Source organism: Callorhinus ursinus, unplaced genomic scaffold, assembly GCF_003265705.2.
Source record: "Callorhinus ursinus isolate GAN/ISIS: 27379988/994484 unplaced genomic scaffold, GSC_fseal_2.0 scaffold58, whole genome shotgun sequence".
Classification (NCBI taxonomy): Eukaryota; Metazoa; Chordata; class Mammalia; order Carnivora; family Otariidae; genus Callorhinus; species Callorhinus ursinus.
Genome location: NW_027397120.1, coordinates 7,953,988 through 7,976,289, shown reverse-complemented (window position 1 = coordinate 7,976,289; position 22,302 = coordinate 7,953,988). Strand labels below are relative to the sequence as shown.

At 52.1% G+C, this 22,302-nt stretch overlaps 1 protein-coding gene across 3 annotated transcripts in view; it reads left to right on the top strand.

The window, feature by feature from the left end:
- The window catches only part of LHPP (phospholysine phosphohistidine inorganic pyrophosphate phosphatase), a 130,469-nt gene that overhangs the window by 19,546 nt on the left and 88,621 nt on the right, over positions 1 to 22,302 (top strand). For 2 of the 3 annotated variants that reach the window (XM_025880145.2, XM_073884655.1), the window contains exons 2-5: positions 7,249 to 7,436; positions 11,317 to 11,470; positions 17,037 to 17,100; positions 18,013 to 18,105. In XM_025880145.2, the coding sequence (XP_025735930.1) occupies positions 7,249 to 7,436; positions 11,317 to 11,470; positions 17,037 to 17,100; positions 18,013 to 18,105 (499 nt within the window). Of the gene's footprint in view, positions 1 to 7,248; positions 7,437 to 11,316; positions 11,471 to 17,036; positions 17,101 to 18,012; positions 18,106 to 20,103; positions 20,377 to 22,302 lie in introns of those variants that run through there. The other variant, XM_025880146.2, reaches the window with a different exon arrangement.

Sequence of the window (22,302 nt, the reverse complement as noted above, 5' to 3'; positions counted from 1 at the left end):
CTCCGCCATCTTGCTCCCTCCCTGCACTTGATTTTAAGTTGTGTTTATTAATAAATAGCACACTGATGTCTGTGGCAGCATGCCCCTTTGGTCTGAGCTCTGAGGATCTGCCAGGTCAGAGAGAACATGCTGGATGGCAGGTGAAGCGGTCACAGGCACGGGGAGGAGGTACCTCATGTTTCGTAAGGGCCCTGGCTTTGGAGCCTGCCCAGTGTCTATCTGACCTCATCGCTGTTCTCGGAGTTCACTGGCCAGCCGGCCCGACTGAGAGGCCCAGCCAGGGTCTGGCCATGTGCGTCACCTTGCCCCTTGTTCTTTCTCTTCTCTCCGCCCAGACTTTGGACTCCGTTTCTTGCCTGGGCTCTGACGACACGGTGATGTGCATGGCTGCCCACAGAATGTCAGATGGAGAATGGGGAGGGACCCTAAGGTGGGGGAGCAACTGGCTGTCAGCCTAGCTGAAAGCTCTGGTGGATCAGTGGAAGGAAGGGGGAGGTGCGGCGAGCCCAGCCGGAGCTACTGGCAGAAGCTGTTACAGGTGCCCCTTGGCGTTCCCGGTCCGATGGTGATACCAGCATGTGGGACGGCTCACAGCATGAGCAGTTCTGGAGGGCAGAAGACCAGGCACTGCTGTTACCCCATTTCATGGCTGGGACTGTGGGGCCCCAAGAGTCAGGCCTCTGGGTGCCTGGCATTCGCAGGGTGCAAGTGCAGGACCCCAGCTGGGAGGCCAGACCCTATTCTCATGGCAAAAGCCCTTGCACTGCTGCTCCAGCCGCAAGGCGCCTCCCTCACCCCAGCTGATGCCCATCACTGGGGCCCACGGGGACCTGGGCTGGGTCCCTCCCTGAGTCAACATGGGCACCTCTTGGTACGTGCGAATGACCATGTTTTCCTGCACACAAAATGCAGGACTGATGGCATAGCTGTCCCTGCTTTACTCACGAGCTCCTGTTTGACCTTCTGTTAAAAAAAAAAAAAAAAAAAGAAAAATCGGTTCTTAGAGCAAATAAGTACTTTGCAGGATTCACCTCTTCCAGATGTGTGTTTTCAGTCTCTGTGGCTTCCAGGAGAGACAGCGGCTGGCACGGCCACAGAGCCCTGCTAAGGCTCCTGTCTGGGATGGCGTCTGGGGGCCATTAGGGCAACTGAGACCGACGTTCGCTGAGGGTCTTGGCCAGGCTCTGCTGCCCGCGTTCCGGTCACAACAGCCCCCTGAGGTGTCGTGAATGTCCTTTCTCTCTCTGAGGAAACTGAGGCATAGTTTATTTATCTGCTGCTATTCCCCTTTTAGTAGTAACAGGAACCCCCCACTCCACCAGGGCACGTCTTGAGTTGTGGCCCCAGGGGCAGAGCAGGCTGAGGCAGGAATGCGGGGCCTCCCCCTCTGCACCCCTCAATTCCCCTCTCCTCCTGGTGTGTTTCTCCTGTGTCCTGGCAGATGTTCTCAGCTGGGACGTAGTGAGCGCTCATTGTGTGCCAGGCCCGTGCAGGGACGTCGCAGGTCTTGCTGGAGCCTTGCAATGTGAGACAGGTGCTGTGACCATCCCCATTTTACAGATGAGGAGACTGTGGCACAGAGAGAAGGGATAGCTCGCTGAAGGTCCCACAGTCATTAGGTGGCAGAGCTGGGACCCCGTTCACAGTCATCAGACTCCAAAGTGCCTCCTTATCACCACGGGGCCACCTGGCCTGCTGCTTGGCAGTAGAACGTCTTTCGGGCACGTCTGTTCCATCTGTTCCATCTGTAGCCTGCCTAAAGGAGCGACTCACTCTGGCACCTTGTGCGTAGGCTCAGCCTTCCTTTACCGATCCAGACCGTCCAGCTCCATTGTGCTTTCTCCTCTGGAATCCTCTAGAAACTTTGCATCAGAAGGATTAGAGACAGATGCAGGAGCAGTGGTGAAGCAGTATTGCCCAGGGGTGGGATTAGCTGTGAACGTGGGGTGGGGTTTCTTCCTGAGGTTCTCTGGATCCAGGAACAATGTGGTTCCTTTACCAGGTGGGCCCATCAGATCTGGAATTCGGATTAGTTAGGGACTTCCCACAGAAAGGCATTGCCACGCTACAGGGGTGTGAAAGCCGAGCCGAAGATGGGCTCTGCCTGGTCAGACTGGGGATGGGGGCCCCGGGGTGGGGGGCTTCCTGGAGGAAGGGAAGTGTGAAACAGGCCTTGAAGGATGAGTAAGATCGGGCTCTAGGGGAGGGTGCAGCAGACTCTGGGTGACTGGAGGCCTCCCTGGGTCACACGAAGGTGACAGCTTCCCAAGGGCGGGGTGGGGGGGGGAGTGAGGAGGGAGGATGGGCCCAGTCAGGAGGGCCTTGTCTGGGGCAGCCTTCTTGCCCGCCTTGGGTGGCCTCCCCTCCCAGCCCCTCTGTGGCGAGCCAGAGAGGGCAGCGGGCTGTGGAGCTCTGCCAAGGTCGGGCAGGATGTCCAGTAATCACCCTAGTGCTCTACCTGCTACCGAGCCATAATGAGAGGGTTTCCATTATTTTCGGGTGAGTGCCCCTGGCAGATGCCGACAGCCAGCAGATGTGTGAGGTCCGAGGTGATTTGCAAGGGACCAGTTCATGTGATGCACAATAATTGCACCAGGCGACGTTGTCACTCAGAGGCTTGTCCTGGCCTGCCGGGATGAGGTAAAGGTCAGTTCAAAACTCCGGTATGGCTGCAGGAAGTGGGGGCAACTCCAACTCTCGTGGGACTCCCGGGGAGGGGGCAGCGGGCTGAGGTGGGGGCTGGTGTCTCAGGGGCAGTCTGGGCCGAGCCCCACTCTGGGGTGCCAGGGCCCTGCCGGAGGACACCGGTTCCGGCCTTTTTGAGTTTTGGTGGAGTGGGGAGAACACAGCCTGGTCTGGAGCTGGGCCCAGCCTGAAGCTGAAATCCTTTACATTTGTTTTCCTGGGAAGATGCAGGCAGGCTATGCTGAAGTCCGAGGCCAGGCCGCGCTGGGGCTTTCCTGACGTTCTGAAGCCTTGCAGTCCTGGGCCCCTGAGGCCAAATCTGTGACATCTGCAGCAGACCCACCAGGAGATGCTGAGGATTTGGTTCTCTGGCTGTCTCGTCTGTTTGCACTGCCGCAACAGAAAACCACAGGCCGGGGGGACTAACAGCAGACGTTTATCGGGGAGCCCAGATCTGGTGCCAGCAGGGTCCATTTCTGGTAAAAGTTCTCTTCCTGGCTTCTGGGGCCCGCTGTCCTCACATTGTCTCTTTGCGCAGCGGAGAGAGATCTCTGTCAGAAAAGGACACTAATCCCTATCCTCTCATAACCCCACCTTTATGACCTCACTTAGCCCTCATTACTTCCTTAGGGCTTCGACATAGGGATCTGTTGGGGGGGGCGGGACACAGCTCAGTCCACGAGTGCCTACCCCCCCCCCCTCGCATGCACCTGGGCTGCTGGGTCTTGCCTGGGGGTGCCGCGCTCCCCTTATTGGAAACATGCAGGCCTGCACTCGCCAGCGCATAGCTGCCCCCGCGGGGTCGGTTCACAGCCTGTGGGCTCTGCTGCTTACAAGCTGTCCGACTTTATTGATCTCTGCCCCTCAGAGCCTCTGCTTTGTCATCTCTAGAATGGGGACAGTGGTTCTGGTCTCTTGGCGCATTGCTCAGTCAGCTCGTACTCAGTGCTGCCTGCACACCAGGCGCCCAGCCCGGGGACATATGTAGGGAATAAGGCATGTGGTTCTGGGCCAAATCAGATCATAGAAACTGAGCCCTGAGGCAGGGCTCAGTGTAACGCTGTATTCGTGCTTTACTCTGTTAATAACCCACACTTTTATTATTTCGGTGATTACGAGAAACAGAGAGGGGACCTGGGACTTGTCCCAAATGCTCGGAAAGGGGGTGCTGTCGGTAGGGGGGTGGGAAGGATGAACAGACCCACAGGGAGGGGACTTGCCAAACATTTTGCACTAGATTTTTTTCAGGGACTGATTTGATCCTAAAACCAGTACTTTGATTTTAAAGCATATGTTTTATGAACTTCGGTGGGTATTTCAGAGGAGACCCGTGGCTGAAGTGTTCTGAAGTGAGTTGTGTTATTTACTCATTTGTCACCGGCATTTGAAGTCGCGTCCTGAATAGCAGATGTGAGGCACTGTCACACCGATTGTTCACTGTTCTGAGAAGGTCACATCATAATTCATTAGCAATAATTAGTCCCCTGACACCCCTGCACTTCTTCACTCAACTGCTCCATTAACTTGGGTGCGAATCACACATTCCAGGCGCCAATCAATGAAGATCTGTCCATAATGCACAAGGTGATGCTATTAGTTACAACATATTAACTGCCTAATTTAAAAAATACAAAAGCTGTCTTTATGAAGGGCAATTAACCACTAGGCGTAATTGATCATTCATAACCCTCTGATTAGGAAAGACAAATATTAAGAAAGGACTGAACCACCTGGGCTGTTGATTAAGACATGGTTAGCCTCGAGGTGTGTGTTCGCTCTGTTGTTGGTCGATTTACAGATTTCTTTTCAAGTGGCACCTGTCAGCTCCAGTGCATGGAGGGTCAGGAGGCTCGTCATAATGTGGGAGCACCTGCCTGTTTCCGACGGGGCTGCAGGCTTGGGACACCCTGGGGTACCGCAGTAGGTTGTGTGGTCGGTGTGGTTCTAAGGAAGGGTCCCTCTCACGGGCTGTCATTTGGATTTTCCATCACTCAGTCATTCAGCAAATGGGAGCCTGCTGTGTTCCAGCCCTGTGTGAAGCAGGGATGCCGAGGAGCATGGACCAGACGTCATTGCTGATGTCATGGAGCACGTAGGTCTGGAAGAGAGACAGTAAACAAAGATATAAGTCAGATGATTGGAGATATTCGTGAACGTTTAAAGAAAGAAAAATAAAGCCAGAGGTAGGATAAGGACAGCGTCACACAGGGTGGAGAGGGGGACATTGGACAGGCCTGCCACCTTTTCCCAGTTCTGTTATCGCCAAGGAGCGTTGCATGTGGAGCTCCCTCCATCCCGGGATGGAACAGATTGCCTGAGGCATCCCTGCCCGCTCAGTGACACTCCTCTCCAGCCTCATTTTCTGGCTCAGCTTCCATATACCCAAGGCTGCTGGAAGATTCTGAACCTGACCAGGTCCTAGGAGGGCGGGGCCTACCCTGCACCTGCTCCTCTCTCTGCTCCGCCCACCCTTCCCTGGCCATCTTGTCAGCTCTGCACGATTCCCGTTGGACCTGGCTCTTCGGGGAAGTCTTTTCCGAGACCCCATCCTGGGATGACACCTTTCCCCGCCTTTGGCTTTGGAGGGTAGCTATGGTGCTGACTCCATATCAGTTCCAGGATCCGTATTGGGGTCAAGTAGGAATTAGCACATATCCCTAGCGCCTCAGATCCAGGAAGAGAAACAGAAGGTACTTGACCTTCTGAGATTCAATGTCCTCATTTGTAAGGCAGAATAAAAGTATGTTACCGCTAGGGTTGAGATAGAGTTTTTAGTTGGGGGTCTCACTTATTTGCCCAAATGGAGGTTGATTGCATGTCCATAGTTATGAGTAACTGGGTCTACTCTTTGTGTTATCTCTGCACGTGAGCACAAAATTGGAGCACTTATCTCTCGTACATGTGTATTGATAAATACTAAATGATAAATTATGCATTTAACACTGGATCAAATGTTAATACAATTTACATTCCAAAAAGTGTAAAACTTGAAAGGATGGCTGAAAAGTAAACATGTCTTCCTGCGCGTTTGGAGACCACTGACATGGATGTGTTTAGAGACCTGTTTACGAACAGTGTGGGGTAGCGATTAGTGCCCTCGGTTAATTTTCCTAGGGTTTCCCAGGCCTCCTGGCTTGTAGCCTGGTGTCTTTTTCACGACCCCACGCTGCGGCTCTGCGCAGATGCTGAGTAGGACTGCCGTCTTGCTGTGGCTTGTCCAGGGAGGGCTGTGTGTTCTGGGCCCGGGCCCGCGGGGACATCCGCCATCACATTGGACCCCTTACTTGTGGGCTCAGCCGTGCCAGCCTCTTTTCCTGTGCAGCCCGAGTCCATTCTTCCCTCTGCTGGGTGCTGTTTCTTTGCCTCCTGGCCTGCATCTGTCTCTTCATCCTGTTCCAGTCCTTCAGAGCACCTCCCTGTTCACAATCACAAATCCCTCTTGCTTTGCGAAGTTTCTCTCCCACCCGCCGGGCCTGTGGCTCCAGCTGGGAGCCTGCCTGTGGTCAAGGTTACAGTTCTGTGCGCTGGCCCCCAGTCAGGCACTTAGTAGGTGCTCAGTAACTATTTGTGGGAGGGTTGGATGTTATTGCATTTGGGACCTCTTTAGGTGTCCACCTTGTGGCTCTGTATTCCAAGACCCTGTCCAAGCACAGCCAGGATGCAGCAGGTGTCCTGGGAGCTCAGGAGAGAAGAATGTGAGTACAACTGGCCGGCCACAGCACTGAGGTTAACGCTGGGCTTGCAGGGGCTCCCTGGGTCCTGTCTGTCCATCCCGGGATCGTCCCTGTACCTGATGACGGTCTGGCAAACTTTTCTTCAGTGACAGCAGTGAGAAGACACACCTGAGCTTGGTCCCTCAGCCTTTGCACTTTAGGGGAAATATGAATCTGGAGTTAGTTAGGCACACGTAGCTCACATGCAGAGAGGAAATGCTGATCATGGTGGAATGGTCCAGAGAAATTGCTGAGGACGTTCACGAGAGACCTCTAGCCAGGCCAAGTGGGATGGAGTGGTGGAGGGGAGAGATCTGGTGGGTCTTGGGAGGTGGGAGAATTGGCACGTATAGAGAGGCACCGTATCCCAGGCAGAAGGAGGGGAAATGTGTCCCAGGTGGAGGGAGTAGGGACATGTCCCAGGAGAGGGAACAGAGATGTGTCCCAGGTGGAGGGAGTGGAGATGTGTCCCGGGTAGAAGGAGTGAAGGAAATGTGTCCCAGGTGAAGGGTGTGGAGATGTGTCTCAGATGAAGTGGGGGGTGTCCCAGGCAGAGAGAGTGGGGACAGAGACGTGTCCCAGCTGGAGGGAGTGGGGACATGTCCCTGGCGACAGGCTCAGTGAGGATGGAAAGGAGGCTTGTGGGGCAGGGTCGGGGTTCCCTGGAAGGGGTCAGCTCCAGCTCAGCAACCCCATCCAGACCCCGGGGTCAGCCGAGGCCGGCCTCAGGGAGCCATGGTGTTCTAGCCCCTGCTGGCTGTCCTGATTGCCCTTGGGAGGTAACCTTCCATGAAGGCCCCATGCTCCGAGTGCTGACAGCACCCTCTGCCTGTCGTGTTCCCACTTCCAGACTGAAGCTCTCGAAGCTGAAGGTGAGGTTCTGCACCAATGATTCGCAGAAGTCCCGGAGAGACCTGGTGGGGCTGCTTCAACGCCAGGGCTTCGACATTTCCGAGGGCGAGGTCACCTCCCCGGCCCCAGCCACCTCCCTGATCCTGAAGGAGCGAGGCCTGCGGCCACACCTGCTTATTCATGATGGTAGGCCTGCTGGGCCCTGGGCTTGGTGGGGGCCAAGGTGTCTCCTTTCCGGGTGGGGCTGAGGGACGGTGTCCCTCTGACCTGGGCCAAACCACTGGGGAGGACATGAACACTTGGCTCATGGGCCTGTGGGGTGGAAACCTCGTGGGCTTCCTGCTGGGGACCAGGCCCGTTCCATCCCTGGCTGAGTACCAGAGGATCTTTAGAGGAGGTTCCGGATGGAACGGTTTTCGCGGAGGAAAACCCTGAGCCTGATTTCTTTGATCTAGAATGGACCAAGGGGGCAGGGAATTGTCATAGGGGCAAAATTTTAGCTTCTAGGGTTTGTGGGGCGGTGTGCGGGGGAGGCAGGGAAGGAGGATGAAGGGCTAGATTGAAGTCCATAGGTTGTGTCTGCCACCCCCCATCCCCTCCACTCCCCCTGCCTCCCCTGTCGCCTTCCCCAACCCTGAACCTGAACTCTATCTGTGAAAACCAGCCCTGCTTTCTGGCAAGTGGCCCAAGGTTTACATCCTGATCTTTGTCTGAATGCAAGGAAAGAGCCCTTTTGACCCTCCGTGGAGAGTTTTTCTGGAAAGAAGTGGAAGGAGCAGTATTATCTGGTGCCTTCTGAATATTTAGAAAGAAGAAACATAAGCACTGCTTCAGAATTCAGGACACTTCCCTGTCGTTGCACTGAGCCCTCTTTCTTTCCCCGCACCGGGTATTTTTATTTACAAACCACTGGCAGAAGCAAGCATACTTTTCTGCCTCCCGGCAGGAGTGGGGCCCCCCAGAGGTTGAGGGTGCTCCCTGAAAGGCCTGAGTGTCAAATCCATAGCTCTGGAGCCAGTTGAGGGCAATATGCCCAGCCTTTAGAAATCCTCTTTCTCAAAATCCTTCCTCTGTGATCCGGGATCTCTGCCAGTGTCTTTAGAACAGGTCCTCAAAGAAAGAGAATAACTTAAGAAAGACAATCCCCACCCGTGGGGCAAAGGGAGGAATGGGGGTGGAATGAGCTGGGAAGGGGAGGGAAATTCAGTGTTTGCCTTGAAGGGGGCATTAATCGATATTAGAGCTTGAGCAGGCTGGAGGGGAAGCCAGATGCGCTCCTGCGTCTGTTTTCCATAAATATGCCTGTTTTCAGACTTGGAATCTTTTTCCAAGTTTTATTGTTGATGAATTCCACCCGCCCCAACATTTTTTTATGAAATTTGCAAACATACAGCAAAGCTAAAGGACTTCTACTTGAAATATTTGTATGCTCATCACCTGACTTTACCAGTGACATTTTACTGTATTTTCTTCATTATGTCTACCCATCTTTCTGTCCATCTTTTCATCTTATCTTTTTTTTCTTAAGATTTATTTATTTATTTGAGAGAGAGAATGAGAGAGACAGGGAGAGAGTGCTTGTGTGGCAGGGGGGAGGGGCAGGGAGAGGGAGAGAGGAACTCTAAGCAGACTCCGAGCTGAGCGCAGAGCCCAACGCAGGGCTGGATCCCACAACCTTGAGATCATGACCTGAGCCAGAATCAAGAGTCAGACGCTTAATCAACTATGCCATCTAGGCGCCCCATTATTTTATCTTTTTGATGCATTTCAAGGTAAATAGCAGACATTGGTACACATCTCCAAAACACTTCAGCACATCATTAACTAGAGTTCAGCATCTGTTTACATTTCTTTCTTTTGATGTAAAATTTATGTACAATGAAATGCAAAAATCTCAGGTGTACTTCTGCTGAGTTTTGACAGGTGCACATGTCTGTGTATCCCGAACCCCTATTGTGATACGATCTAGAACTTTACCGGCACCCTGAAAGTTCCCTCACGTGCTGTCTGGTCAGTCCCCATCCCCTACCCTCTTGGAGGCACCCGCTATTTTGATTTGTTTCATCATGAATAAGTTTGCCTCGTTTAGGTTTTTATATAAATAGTATCATGCTGCATCTAGTTGTGTTAGCGGCTCTCCAGACCACCTTCAAGCTTGACGATTTGCTGGAAGGACTCACAGGGCCCAGAAAAGCTGTCAGACTCAGTTATAGTTTATCACGGTGAAAGAACATGGATTGAACTCGACAAAGGGAGGAGAGGTGTGGGCGAACTCCAGGAGAATCCGGGCGTGACCTTCCAGCGGTCATCGTCTGTGGAGTTGCCCTGAGACGCACTTAATTCTCCCATCCAAGATGTGTGACCATACCTGCAACGTGTCGTCACCCAGAGAAGCTCACTGGAGCCTTGTGTCGGGTTTTGAGTAGGGGTTGGTCAGGTAGGCACGCAGCGCCTATGGACTCACCTTGGCTACTCAGTCTCTGGCCTCCCAGGGCCTCAGGCTTACAAAAACACTCTCTCTCTTTTTTTTTTTTTTTTTTTAAGATTTTATTTATTTGAGAGAGAGGGAGCGTGTGCGAGAGCATGAGCAGGGGGAGGAGCAGAGGGAGGGGGAGAAGCAGACTCCCCACTGAGCGCAGAGCCCGACCTGGGGCTCCATCCCAGGACCCTGAGATCATGACCTGAGCTGAAGGCAGATGCTTAACCGACTGAGCCACCCAGGCGCCCTGAGGACCACCTTTCTTTGGAATCTGCGGGGTCTGAGCAGCCCCAACATACTGTTGTTGAGATGTACCTGTATGGTTGCAGGTATCAGTAGGGTTTTTTTCTTTTTTGTTGCAGAGTGCTATTCCATTAAGTGAATATACCACGCTTTGTCCATTCCCCTGTTGAAGGACACCTGACTGTTTTCGACTTTAGGCTATTAGGGAGGAAATCTGCTACGAATGTTTCTGTGCAGTTCTTTTGGGTAAATACCTAGGAGTGGAATTGCTGGGTCAGACGGTAGGTGGCTGCTCAGTTTTATCAGAAACAGCTAGCCTTTCCCCAGAGGGCTGTGTCATTTCACATTCCCGCCAGGCAGCTCTCAGAGCCGCTCTGCTTCCCCACCCGCACTTGGCAGTGTCTGTCTTTTTAATTCTTGCTATTCTGGCAGGTTGGAAGTGATATCATGTGGTTACTTCCATTTTTTAATCCAGCAAAGTCAATATCTAATACCAAGATAGGTGAGAGTCTGTTTCGTCCGAGGAACTGAAGGCATAAGGCCGACAGCTCAGTTTAACCTTTGTAGTGTTCTCAGTTTTAATTTAAAATTGGGGCGGGCAGGGGCGCCTGGGTGGCTCAGTCAGTTAAGCGTCTGCCTCCGGCTCAGGTCATGATCCGGGGCTTCTGAGATCGAGCCCCGCATCGCAGGGAGTCTACTTCTCGCTCTGCCTGCCGCTCCCCCTGCTTGTGCTCTCTCTCTCTCTCTGACAAAGAAATAAAGTCTTTAAAAATAAAATAAAATAGGGGAGGACAGAGAAGGCAAAGGAGGAAGAGGCTTTGCTAAGGGGATTGGTGAGCCGGGGGGATCAGCTGCTACTCCTTTCAGCACGTCTGTATGTCCCAGCTATCCTGTCTTCCATGGGGTTGGGCTAGAACGTTCGATGGTCTTTACAGTTTGGGTCCAGCAGTACCGACCCTATAAAGGTAGCCAGCAGCCTCATTTCACCCGACATCCGGTAATCTGTGTCTTCCAGGCAAATGCCCCTTCTCCCTTGCAGAGCTATGGGTTTCCTGCCTGGGGGATTGAACTGAGTAGCCCCTGGGGTAATGCCAGTGTTAGGGTGGGAGCCCCAGGGACAGGCCCATCTTTCTCCTGACGAACCCTAACTATGGGAAGTGGAATTCCTTCATCTGTAAAATGGGAGTAAAACCCCTTCCTTAGCCACCTCCAGTACAGCTGGGAGGATCAGGAAGCGCGTCTGAGAAAGGGGCAGGGCCCACGTGGCAGACAGAAGGTGTCCCTGGTAGGAGATGGGACGTAGGCCATGTCTCCCCAGGGCTTTATCCCTCTTTCTCTTTCCAGGAGTTCGCTCAGAATTTGATCAGATCGACACGTCCAACCCCAACTGTGTGGTCATTGCAGATGCCGGAGAAGGCTTTTCTTACCAAAACATGAATGAAGCCTTCCGGGTGCTCATGGATCTGGAAAAGCCTGTGCTCATCTCTCTGGGAAAAGGGTAAGTCAGCTTCAGGAAAGAGTGTTTCCGGCTGCTTTGGACGACGCTCTGTGGGTCTCTGGCTTACAGAATCGGTACACAGTGCAGAAAAGTGGGTGTGGGGTGGGCACAGGCTGCCTTCCTTTTCCCTCCCTGCTTTTTTCCTGCTTTTTTTCTTCACCCTTCCTTTCTTTTAATAATTTGTGAGGGAATGAGAATCCTCTGACTTCGGGGGAGCTGGCTGGTCAGGCTTCCGTGTGGATGCTGGGCTGGGAGAGGCTGGGGCCGGGGAGGGTCACTGCGGACGGAGGCCCCGTCGAGGTCTCAGAGCGCAGGTGCTCACTGTCCCAAGATTAGGTGTGTTTGCACAGAATACAGCACAAGGCACTGAAGAATCATCTAGGGGACACCTAAGTAGTAGAGAGGAGGTTCGAGGGCTTGGAGGGGTGCTCTGGGCCAGGCTCCACATCTCTGGCCGCAGAGCACAGTCTCTGTAAAGTCCTGATTTTGTTACCAGCATTTTTGTCTGAGTCTTTAGCACAGTCCTCGCTGTCTGTTTCTTTAGAAAAACCCAAACCAACCACGTTGATTATTTTTCACAACATCTTTTACCACCAAGACCGCGCATGTTCGTGGAAGTTCAATTAGAGAAAACAGATGAGCAAAAAGAAGAAAACAGAAAATATTTCCATTCCACTGCACAGGTTAACAGCTGTCAACACAGTGCTGTGTTTCCTTCCAAGTGGTTTCTGGCGCAAAGAAATCATTACAAAGGGACGTACTCGGAGCATCAGTATCAAACCTGACCTAGTTTTGTCACCCGGGTTATTGTTGTTCACCAGATAATACTTTGTGAACAACTTTCAACTCAATAGGTAAATGTCTCTGTGGCACAGTTTTGCTGTAACCTTTTTACAGGATATCCTGTAGTTTCTGAAACCGATGCCTGCTGATGGACATTATTAGGTGGTTTCTGATCTTCTGCCAGAGTAAGGCCGAGATAAGCATCTTCACGTTTAGGATGATGTGCGTATCCGAGGCTCTCGATGCACGTTGCCAGGTTGCTTTCCAGAAAGCTGTGCAGACTTACTCTGTCATCACCAGAAGCGGTGCTAGGATTTGAGTCACGGGCTCTTAAAGTTGCAGGGACCCTCTGGAGCCCTGCCCTAGCTTTTCGTGCCTGGCAGGGATTTGGGGGCCGTGTCTGGGGAAGCCTTTCCCAGCTTGGGTGCTTCTGCTGATCGGGAACTCCCTCCCTGTGTACGCAGGATGGGGCTGGCTATTGCAGTAGTCAAGGGAGGGACCTTTTGTTCGTCCAAGCGCCATTGCTGAGCACTTTATGTACTCCATTTTGTTTCATTCCCACCACAACCCTGCGAGCTGTAGGCAGTAGCAGCGCCATTTTGGAGGTGGGCTTATCGAGGCCTAAGGAGGTAAAGTAAGCCAAGGTCCCGGGCCAGTACATCCCGTCACTTCCAGGCTACATTCGAGAGCAGATGTTTGGCCCTCACAAGATCTTAAATTTGGGGTGGGGGGGGCGTGTTTAAAAATGGGAGATTTTATATAAAATATACAGATTTCTGGATTCTTCTTAAAAAATCAGAAGATCTGATAGTTCAGGGCCCCACATTCCACCACACCCAGAAGCTTAGCTGAGGCCACTGCCTCCATTAATTCCAGCTGACCTCAGACCCCACCACTTCTGCTGTTGTCCCTTCACCAAGCTCAGAGTCTGCTCTCACTTTACGTGTGCTGTTTTGGTTGTTTTTCTCCTGGTATTTCTTCATGGCTATGTCTCTGTCAAAACAGACGAACAGAAGACATTTCGGGAAAGAGAGGATAGCTTTCTTTTAGGAACTAAAAATATTCTAGTGTGTTTATCATGCAAATAGAATGTGTCCTGTATTAGTCAGGATTCATCACAGAAACAGAACCAAGAGAGGCTAGGTGAGTCCAAAATCTGCAGGGCAGGATGGCAGGCTGGAGACGCAGTGAAGAGCTATGGTCCGAGTCCGAAGGCTCTCTGCTGACAGATTCCTTCTTGCTCAGGGAGGTCACACTGTTCTGTTTGTGCCTTCAACTGATTAGATGAGGCCCACCACAGAACGGAGGGCAATGTGTTTACTCAGAGACCACTGATTTAAATGTTAATTTCACCCAAGAAAGACCTTCACAGAAACATCCAGAATAATGTTTGACCAAATATCTGGCACCTCGGCCCAGTCAGGTTGACGCATAAAATTCACCCTCCTAGTCCCTTTCTGACCTCACAGCATTCTATGGTGTAGAGCACTGCAAACCATGGAACCTGCCTGCTTACCTCCCTTACATTCCAGGCTTGGTCCTTCGGCGTCCCTAAGATCACCAGCCCCTCACTAGAGAACAGCATAATTAAGAAGCTCTGTTGTAACTCATTTACGTTAAAACTTTTTTCTTTAAAATTGTCCCTGATTGTTAAATGTTATCGTTCCAGATTGTGGGTAGTGGTCAAAGTAGATATATTGTTGAAAAAGAAAAAGAAACAGAATCAGTTGCTTTTTAGCTTCGTCATTCTGCAGTAAATTCAAGAGTAGGCAAGGGTTGGTTTTACAAATAAGCGATTAGGGGGCGCCTGGGTGGCTCAGATGGTTAAGCGTCTGCCTTCGGCTCAGGTCATGATCCCAGGGTCCTGGGATCGAGTCCCGCATCAGGCTCCCTGCTCCTTGGGAGCCTGCTTCTCCCTCTGCCTCTCTCTCTCTCTCTCTCTCTCTCTCTGTCTCTGTCTCTCATGAATAAATAAATAAAATCTTAAAAAAAACAAAACAAGCGATTGGGGTGCCTCTGACTTATGGGGCTTCTGACTTGGGCTATGGGTTGGGCGCTCGGAAACGAGGGACAGGAACTGAGAGCTTTCGGGCCTAGGTCAGCAGCTTCTCAGGACAGCCCAAGGACCCATGAAGAGCTGCTGTCCTGTTCGAGTGGGGGGCGTGGACGGCAAGGGGTCGTCCTCCACCAGCGTGGGGCCGCACGGTGCCCCCAAGGAGGCAGGATGGTGGAGGCACTGGGGCAGAATGTCCTCCTCCTGGAAATGGAGTGATTTACATTTGGCATCTGTTTGGACCGAGAGTGGGAATTGCCTTTGTAATTTCTTCTGTCATGCTGCCGTCAGAAAATTAAGCTGTTTACGCGACAGACTATGGAAGGTTAATGGCTCTTGTGGGAAAGGTCAAGTGGTCATTTTGAAGGGAGGTCGTGCTGAATAATCGGAAGGGCAGAAGAATAAAGCATAAAATCTATCTGACTGCTTCTGCCCAGCCCTGTCTCCCCAGCATCCCCAGTTTCTAGTTTGTGGCCGGAACACTCAGGTTCCAGCCAGGCCTCCTGTTGCTTTCGTGATGCCAGTAACATAAGATAGTATATCAGATCTCTTAGGTTTCGGGAATAATCTGGGCCTTTATATTTAGAAAAAATTAACTTAAGTACTTGTATTTCCTGTGTCTCTAAAAATGTTTTCAGCTAACAGATGGCCTTCAAGGTGGCTTTTGGTTTTCCTGAATGAGTAAGGAATAAAGAGAAATTCTGGATACTGTACAAACAAACCCAGATTCAGTTAAAAAAGAAATTTTAAGGTTTCTAATTTTGATTTATGGAAGTCAGTTTTTTCTTTAGGCTCTAAACATGAGTATAACAAAGACAAGGTTTTGATTGTGTATTTTAAGCTGCATGCTCAGGTTTTTCCTTCCATCGGGACTAAATTTAAACTTCAGAAAGTCCAGGTTCCTGTCACTTGGGAAGAAAGACTCTGGGGAGTATGGGCCAGGCAGAAGTTGCGCCGTGGAGGTGTCCTCGGGAGGTTTTTCCAAAGGGCGGTACACCCAGCTCCAGTCGGCCCAGGGGCACTGGCCAGAGGCCCCCAGAATCCTCAACTCCACACAGAGCTGTGCCTGTGGCACCAAGGTGGTGGTGTTTTTAATTTGTCCTTTGGCTTCTGGGTCAGCCTCTCTTGTGCTGGCCACATTCTCTCCCCACCTCTGTCCTTTGTCCCTGGCTCACCTTGACATGTCCGTTCCTCAGGGAGGCCCTCCCTGGTCCCCCTCCTGTCCCTTCTGGGCTCCCACTGCCCGCTTCTTCCCCTCCCACAGCAGTCATCACACAGAGGGCGAAGCAGCATCGTCTGGCCCATAGGGTCCTCAGCAGGGTGCTGCTGGTTGATTCTAAAAGCCTTGCAGGCCGGCCTGCATGGAGCCAGAGAACGCTGAGTGCTGGGTGAGTGTGGGCGGGAGGCCAGGCTCCTGCAGCCTTCAGGGCCTCAGGTGGGGCCCAGGTGAGCAGGCAGGACTCCTGGGTGCGCAGAGCTGGAAGAAAGACGACAGCCCTGAAGCAGCTCCTGGGAAGCTCAGTTCCGACATTTCAGTAGGCACAGAGCAGGTTGCGACTCCCACCGACGGGAAAGACTTGTGTTCATCCTTTCTGGCCCAGCTCATAGTTTGCTGCCTGTAGCCTGGTCCGGATAAACAGAATAATAATATTTTCTAATATTTTTTGAGTGGTGTCTGCATGCGAGACGTCATGTTAAGAACTTTGCATGCATTATTTTGTTTGAGCCTCGCAACAATCCATGAGGTTGGCAGTGGGGCCCCTGCCCCCCCATTTTACAGATTAGGAAACTGAGGCCCAGAGGACTTCAGCAACCCAAAGTCTCACAGTTAAAAAGAAGTAGAGCTTGGATTTGGGCCCTGGAGTCAGCGTGCTTCACTCTTCTTCTCTTGGGGTCTCTGCGTACGCGTTATTCAATGCCTCTCCGACTCAAAGGGCATGGGAAAGAGAGGACACCTGACGTGATGGGTCTCAAAACATTTTAACAGTCCTGGGCTCCCATTAACCCTGTCTTTTGAGCGGCACAGATTAAACTACCTTTGCCCCTCTTTATAGTCGAATGGCTTTGCTCCGAGGGAACCGGGCTCGGTCCACCACGTGTCCCGAGGGGTCTGCGTGGCCTGGGGTGGGCCAGACGGTGGAGGCCAGGGCCAGTGCAACTCTCACGGCAGTCACAAAACCGTCCTCAGAAAGGCACACTCCCACGAGCCGAGCAGGGGCGGTCTCCAGTGAGACAGGGAAGAGAGAGTTGTCCTCTCATAAAAGCAGCTGGCGCCCCTGAAACCTGGCACCTCGACCTCTGGCTAATCGGAGATGCTGCAGGGTGCCGTGGAACTAATGGAGTTTTCTTCTTCGGGCAGCAATTAAGGGTTAATTATTAGCAGGTAGGGGGTCACCACATGCTCTGTGGACCTTCTGTCCTTTCCCAGAACATAGGCCACTTGTCTTTCTGTTGGTGACAGGATCCGTCTGCCCCTGGGGTCCCCATAAGGCTGGCAGCAGGGGGCCACTGGGACTGAGAGCTGCTGGCCCACTGTCCTTCCCGCCCGGGCACGGTGACCCACCGCTGGGCTCTGTTGTGCCGACCTCCGTCGGTCGTTCCCAGCGTGGCATCTGGACTGACCCTCACCCGTGGCTCTGCTCTCCAGAGCTGGCAGAACCAGGATAGGGCAGTTTCTCTTGGCACAGCTCCTGGGCTCAGCTCATCTTGTCCCCTCCTGCTCTTTTGTAGACGCTACTACAAGGAGACCTCGGGCCTGATGCTGGACGTTGGTGCCTACATGAAGGCGCTCGAGGTACCTGCCCTGAGTCTGTCTGAGCCTTCTTCAGATCTCAGGGCTGTCTGGGATGTTTCTGGCCTTTCCGGAGAAGGGGGTGTATTCCATGTCTGAATCGCCTCTTCTGTTTCCAAAGTAGGGCCTCCTATTCGGGGCTTCAAGCTGAGCGCCCCCCCTCTGCTCCAGAGCATGGCCCCTAGCCGCCCTGGTTGTCACTCTGCTCTCCTGTCTCTCCTGTTCCTCCCCACACCCTAGCCCTCCTGCTGTGGACCCGGCTGGCCTCCAGCCTGCTCACTGCCGCTGTCCTCTCCGACTCTCGGCTCCCGTCTCTGTGCGGGCCACCTGCCTCATCCCTGACCCTGCTCATCTGCAACATCTGCTCATGAGCTTGATGTGTCCTAATGGGACTCCGTCCTCCAGTTTCCAGGGCCGGGCTCAGATGGGGCTCCCCAGCGCCCACTCTGACCCATGCCTGCTCGGCCGCCCCAGGTCAGCTGACCTGCCATCCTCATTGCTACGTAGTCTCCTGCCTACCTGCACTCAGGTGGGAGGGCTGGGCAGACTGACAGATAGAGCCCTGGACCTCTTCCCCTGGAGGGCCTGTGACAGAGTTGGGGGCAGTGGAGAAGCAAGTACGCAAATGAGAGCACCAGCCAAGGTCGGGGTGGGGTGGGGTGGTGGCCCACCTCCTGCTGTGCTCAGGTTTTTGAGCAGATGTCAGGGGACGTGGTGGGGGTGCCCTGAGCATCCTGATGCTCTTGCCTCTGAGATGTGTCTCTCAGCCCAAGTGTTCTGCCTCTCAGAGGCCCCTGGCCCGTGGGTGCACATTTGGGGTGCTCTTCCGTTGATTCCCCAGAGGGAGGCCTTCGGAGGAGTATTCGCCTGTGGCTTCATCCTCAACCCGTGCTGTGTCCTTCTCTCTTTTCCCAGTATGCCTGTGGAATCGAAGCCGAAGTGGTGGGGAAACCTTCTCCTGAGTACTTCCAGTTGGCCCTGAAGGAGATGGGGGTGGAAGCCCACGAGGTAGGGTGGTCTCTCAGGGGAGTGTGTGTGTGTGTGTGTGTGTGTGTGTGTGTGTGTGTGTGTGGAAGCCGCTCTGTCCACGAGGTAGGGTGGTCTCTCAGGGGAGTGTGTGTGAGTGTGTGTGTGTGTGTGTGTGTGTGTGTGTGTGTGTAAGCCGCTCTGTCAGGGACGGCCTGGAGCATGGGCTGAGAGGGCTCGGGCAGCCTGTGGAGGTCGGCTGGGCAGCCGGGCGTGGGCCCTTCCGCCCACGAGAGCTGATTTTACTGGGAAGGGGGAGAAGGACCACAGAGGAGGCCCACTGAGTGCTTTCAAGCGGTTAAATTAGTTTCAGCATAAGAGGAAGACACAAAGGCCGGTGGCCGTTTCTAAGTGACTTCTGCTTCTTCTCTGGAAGGATAAGAATTGACCAGCCCTACCAACGTGTTAAAAATAGTTCGCAGAAGAGGCGAGGGGTGGGCAGCCCGGGGATGGGCGGCAGGCGTGGGGGGCTGGCCGAGGGTCGTGGGCTGCCAGACCCTGCTCGCCTCAGTGCTGCCGGGTACAGGCCGTCGCCCGCGGTGGCCCGGAGGTGCCTTCACGCGTCCGGGTGGCGGAGGTCAGCAGTCAAGAGCAAGAGGGCAGGGGACCCGCCCTGCGCCTTCCACCAGGCGCTGCTCGAGTTCCTGGTGCGCCTGCCCTCTGAGAAGCGGCTCAGATGTGAAACGTCGACCAGTGAACTGAAGAATGAAGAATCGGGAAGAGCCCAGCCCATTATTGACGGGATTCCTCATATGGTACCACAGGCGGCTAGGATGACACGGCAACATCAGAAGCAAGAAGAAATGGAGCAGCTCTAGAGCATCATGGAAGACAGCACACAACTGAATTTTCTTTCTTTCCTTTCTTTCTTTCCTTTCCTTCCTTCCTTCCTTCCATCTTACTTATTTGAGAGAGAGAGACAACGTGAGAGAGTGTGCAGCATGAGCAGCAGGGAAGGCAGAGGGAGAAGCCGATTCCCCGCGGAGCAGGGAGCCCGATGTGGGGCTCGATCCCAGGACCCTGGGACCATGACCCGAGGTGAAGGCAGACGCTTAACCAGTTGAGCCACCCAGGCGTCCCACAGCTGAATTTTCTTAATACCACTTACCTTTTAAAGAGTCCGAGTGGCAGGGAAGATGTGGGGGAGAAGAGTATCTCTGCCTCTTCCTACGTTGACTGTCCTGTTCCGTCGGTCTCTTTGGCACGACTGTTCGGTTCTGCCTCCGTGGGAGAAAAGCTCACATGAGGCTGCACTAGCCCAGCCAGCCTGGGCTTTTCTAGTCGGTCCCTGCCCATGACCATAGCCATGTGTGTGTTCCTCCTCTGCCTTTGGACTTGGATGGCCATCTCACTCTGCCGGTACAATTAAGGCAACCAGAGCCACGGGGGTGCCTGGGTGGCCTAGTCAGTTCGGTGTCTGCCTTCAGCTCAGGTCATGATCCCGGGGTCCTGGGATCGAGCCCCACATCGGGCTCCCTGCTCAGCTGGGAGTCTGCTTCTCCCTTTGCCTGCCTCCCTGCTTGTACTCCCTCCCTCCCTCTCTCTCTCTCTGTCAAGTAATGAAACAAAATCTTTTTTTTTTTTTTTTGGTATAAACAAAATCTTAAAGAAAAAGACAACCAGAGCTGAGATGATGTATAGATTAATGGTACGTCTTGAGTGTATATCTCTGAAAGCTCAACCACATGGAAATCCTGGAAACCCACTTAATTTGCAGGAAAGGTGCTCTGCCTGGCTGCTCTCAGAGATTTAGGGCTGTGGGAGGCCTCAGCTGCAGAAATTTCTTTCATCACACTTTTGTTCTGCCCCTTTTTTTCGAAAACTCTAATTTGTAACTACTGTATCAGAAGAAACATTTCAACCAGGTTTCTCCTTGGAAATTAACAATCCTACCTGATGACTGTCCCATCACCCGATGACTTTATTTCTTACCCCATCCAGCGAAAAGTGAATAATTACAATTTAATATGTTTATTCTAGACTCAGCGTATGGGGCAGAGTCCCATGTTGAGGCTGACTGAAATAGCTCCGAAGAGGCCATGCGGGGGTGCTTGTAGACAAGAGCATTTGAGCTAGTGTGGCAGAAAACCACGATAAAATGGAAATTTTATGTCCTTGCAAACATTCTGAGTTTATAAAACTACCTTCGTCTCTTTGACATCAAATGCTTACGTTAGTAATGATAAAATAAGAGGACTCTTTTCCATAAAAAAAAAAAAGTTCATTGAAAAGACAATATGTAGCAAGATTCAAATATGTAAGAATAAAATCATGTGTCTTGCCACCCTTACAGGATGACTGTTTTTGAGACAGATGGCCAAAAAAAAAGCACTTACGATTTTGATGTCCACAGTGCCCCCCATTTCCCAGGGGGTGTGGAGTTGGTCCCCAGCAGCAGGTGGTTTATGGAGAGCGTTGTTGAAAAGACAGTGGGCACATGTCTGCAGCCGGCCAAGGCTGCCCTGATGTCTGTTTTGGACATGACGCTGGGGACATTGTCAGCACCCTGTGGTGAGGCGAGTACCCCCAGGATCACTGTGGTGCTCCCTTCTTGTTGGATCTGAATTTCCCACGTGTTCCTGTCTAGAGCACTGGTGTTTCACGATGCATGGAAAAGGCTGGCCGTCCGCCCCGGAAGTCTAGAACCTCTGCCCCCAAGCCTCCTTGACATCTGTGAATGTCAGGGCACAGGGAGTCAGGGGTCCCCAGGAAGAACCCAGGAAATGCCTTGTGAGCCTGGTAGGAGAGGAGAGGCTTGTGTTTTGAGTGAACAAAGACCACAGGCTTAACGACCTTGGGTTTTCACGACTTTGTTTCCTAGGGCAGAATTTCTTTCTTTCTTTCTTTTTTTTTTTAAGATTTTATTTATTTATTTGAGAGAGAGAGAATGAGAGATAGAGAGCACGAGAGGGAAGAGGGTCAGAGGGAGAAGCAGACTCCCCGCCGAGCAGGGAGCCCGAGGTGGGACTCGATCCCGGGACTCCAGGATCATGACGGGAGCCGAAGGCAGTCGCTTAACCAACTGAGCCACCCAGGCACCCCAGAATTTCTTTTTTACTGTGGCATATTTCAGAGGGATTCTCCCCATATATCCGTCACTCAGATTTAACAATTAAAAGATTTTGCCACATTCCCTTCTTTTTCCTTTTTCTTTTTTAACTTGGTTTTTTTTTTTGCTATTGTATTTATTTTTTATTTTTTTAAAAGTTGATGGTATTTTGAAGAGTTTTTTTACTTATTTGACAGAGAATAGATAGAGCCAGAGAGCACAAGCAGGGGGAGTGGGAGAGGGAGAAGCAGGCTCTGCACCGAGCAGGGAGCCTGATGTGGGGCTTGATCCCAGGCCCCTGGGTTCATGATCTGAGCCGAAGGCAGATGCTTAACCATCTGAGCCACCCAGGCGCCCCTTGCTGTTGTATTTAAAATCCCAGATTTGTTGTTATTGTATCCTTTCATGTTGTAGTACGTCTTTCCAAAAAAGATGGGTATTTTTGAGGTAACTGTAGTATGTTAATACACCTAACAATGGCCAAAAAGCACACAAAAAGATACTCAGTGTCATTAGTCATTAGGGAACTAAATGCAGATCAAAACTACAGTGAAATCCCACCTCACACCCACTTGGATGGTCATCCATAATAATGTTTTTAAAAGGTTATTTATTTATTTGACAGAGAGCACAAGCAGGGGGGAGGGGCAGAGGGAGAAGCAGGCTCCCCACTGAGCAAGGAGCCCGATGTGGGACTCGATCCCAGGACCCCAGGATCATGACCTGAGCCAAAGGCAGACTAAGCCACTCAGGCGCCCCTATCCATAATAACTTTAAAAAACAAAAACAATGGAAGATGGCCAGCATTGGCAAGGATGTGGAGAAATTGGAACCCTCATGTGGGGACACTGGCCAGATGTGAAATGGAGCCAACCACTCTGGAAAACAGCTTCTGGATGAGGTAAACAGAAGCACCATATGACCCAGCAATTCCACTCCTACAACTGCATCCAGAACGATTGAAAACAGGTGTTCAAACAAAAACTTATACATGAATATTCATAGCAGCACTGTTCACAACAGCCAAAAAGCAGAAATAATGCAAACGTTCATCAGCACATGCATGGATCAACAAAATGTGGTCTATTCACACGATGGAATATTTCAGCTATAAAAAGAACAAAATGCTG